Source organism: Triticum urartu, chromosome 4A, assembly GCF_056163025.1.
Source record: "Triticum urartu cultivar PI428250 chromosome 4A, HENAU_Tu73, whole genome shotgun sequence".
NCBI lineage: Eukaryota > Viridiplantae > Streptophyta > Magnoliopsida > Poales > Poaceae > Triticum > Triticum urartu.
In genome coordinates this window covers 16193596-16195173 of record NC_141876.1, presented here as the reverse complement: position 1 = coordinate 16195173, position 1578 = coordinate 16193596, and the positions used below count along the sequence as shown (strand labels likewise).

Sequence of the window (1578 nt, the reverse complement as noted above, 5' to 3'; positions counted from 1 at the left end):
CGCACACCCTACCCCTATGAGCACCTCTGAGAGACCCGTAGGCGCCTCGTCATCGACGGGAACATCTCCTCCCACTGAAAGCGCATCGCCGGAAATCCTGAAATAAATCCAGGAATAATGCGAGCACCAGGATTTGAACCCTGATGGGTTGGGAATACCACTGTCCACCTAACCATCTCAACCACAGGTTGGTTCGCTAATTCATTGGTTTGTGGGATGAAGACCTCACATGGATAATTAGTTTGGCTAAAAAAGGAGAGGGGAGGAGAAGATTGCTAATTTGGGCGCGGCAATCTCTCCTGGTCTCTCACCGTAATTCTAATTTGGATACCTCATCTTCACACCACACCACAATCTCTCCTCCTACGTACTGTACAAACCAACTAATGCAAGACAAGAGTAGCAACAATGGCAGTGCATCAGTGCACAGTGGCGCTCTTTGTGGCTGTCACCCTCATGGCGGGGCCAGCTGTCTCGTATGCTGTCGAAGCCAGCTCTGCCCTGGCCGGGGCACAACCGAAGGCCACGACCGAAGAGCAGAAGCTAATTGAGAAGGCCAACAACGCCTTCAAGGCAGCTGTGGCGGCCGCAGCTGTGGTCGCTCCAGCGGACAAGTACAAGACATTCCAGACCACCTTCACCCTGAACTTTGGCTGGTCTATCGGAGGGATCACCGGCACGTTCAACTTCCAGGCCACGTTCACCACCAGGATCGCCTTCGCTCAATTGACGGCCTACCACTTCGCCAAGGGCGCTACCCCGGAGGCCAAGTACGATGCCTTCGTGGCCATCCTCAGCGAGTCGCTCCGCATCATCGCCGGCATCCTCGAGGTCCACGCCGTCAAGCCCGCCGACGAGGAAGTCAAGGGGGCAATCCCTGCCGAAGAGCTGAAGGCCATCGACCAGATCGACGCTGCCTTTAGGACTGCAGCCGCCGCGGCCGACGCTGCCCCGATCAAGGACAAGTTCGCCGTCTTCAAGTCTGCCTTTAACAAGGCCATCAAGGAAACCACAGGCGGTGCATACGAGGGCTACAAATTCGTCCCCGACCTTGTGTCCAGCATCAAGAACGTCTACGGCATCACTGTTCCCAATACGCCCAAGGACAAGCTCTTGGCCTTTGAGTCCGCCCTGAGCAAGACCATCCTCGCCATGGCCGCTGCGGCCACTGCCCCTGCCACTCCCACTGCAGACACTGCCACTCCCACTACCGAGAAATTATAAGAAAAGGCTTATCTTATCTCTTAGCACAATATATCTTATAATGTTTTTAGGAATAACTAGTTATTGAAGATAAAGCTCAGATATAACCCATTGTATGCGTATTTTTTTGTCATCCCTAAATTAAATGCAAACCTTAAAATAAGACCGTCTTATCAATCATTGTAGAAGCCCTTAGGGCATGTATAATGTTTTTATCTTAAGAATGCCACGTAGGATAAATAATAAGGTGGAGGAATGAGAAATCATAAGACAAGAGATAATTCTTAGCACAATATGTCTCACAATATCTTTAGGAATAGCTAATTATTTAAGATAATGCTAAAAGATGATCCATTGTAGACGAAAATCATTTTC

At 50.4% G+C, this 1578-nt stretch overlaps 1 protein-coding gene across 1 annotated transcript; it reads left to right on the top strand.

The window, feature by feature from the left end:
• The first annotated feature begins 408 nt into the window (after positions 1-408).
• LOC125554511 (pollen allergen KBG 41-like) lies at positions 409-1226 on the top strand. The gene has a single exon (XM_087519481.1). It carries the CDS (start codon positions 409-411, stop codon positions 1222-1224), a length of 816 nt encoding a protein of 271 aa, XP_087375607.1. The 3' UTR covers positions 1225-1226.
• Positions 1227-1578: the final 352 nt, after the last annotated feature.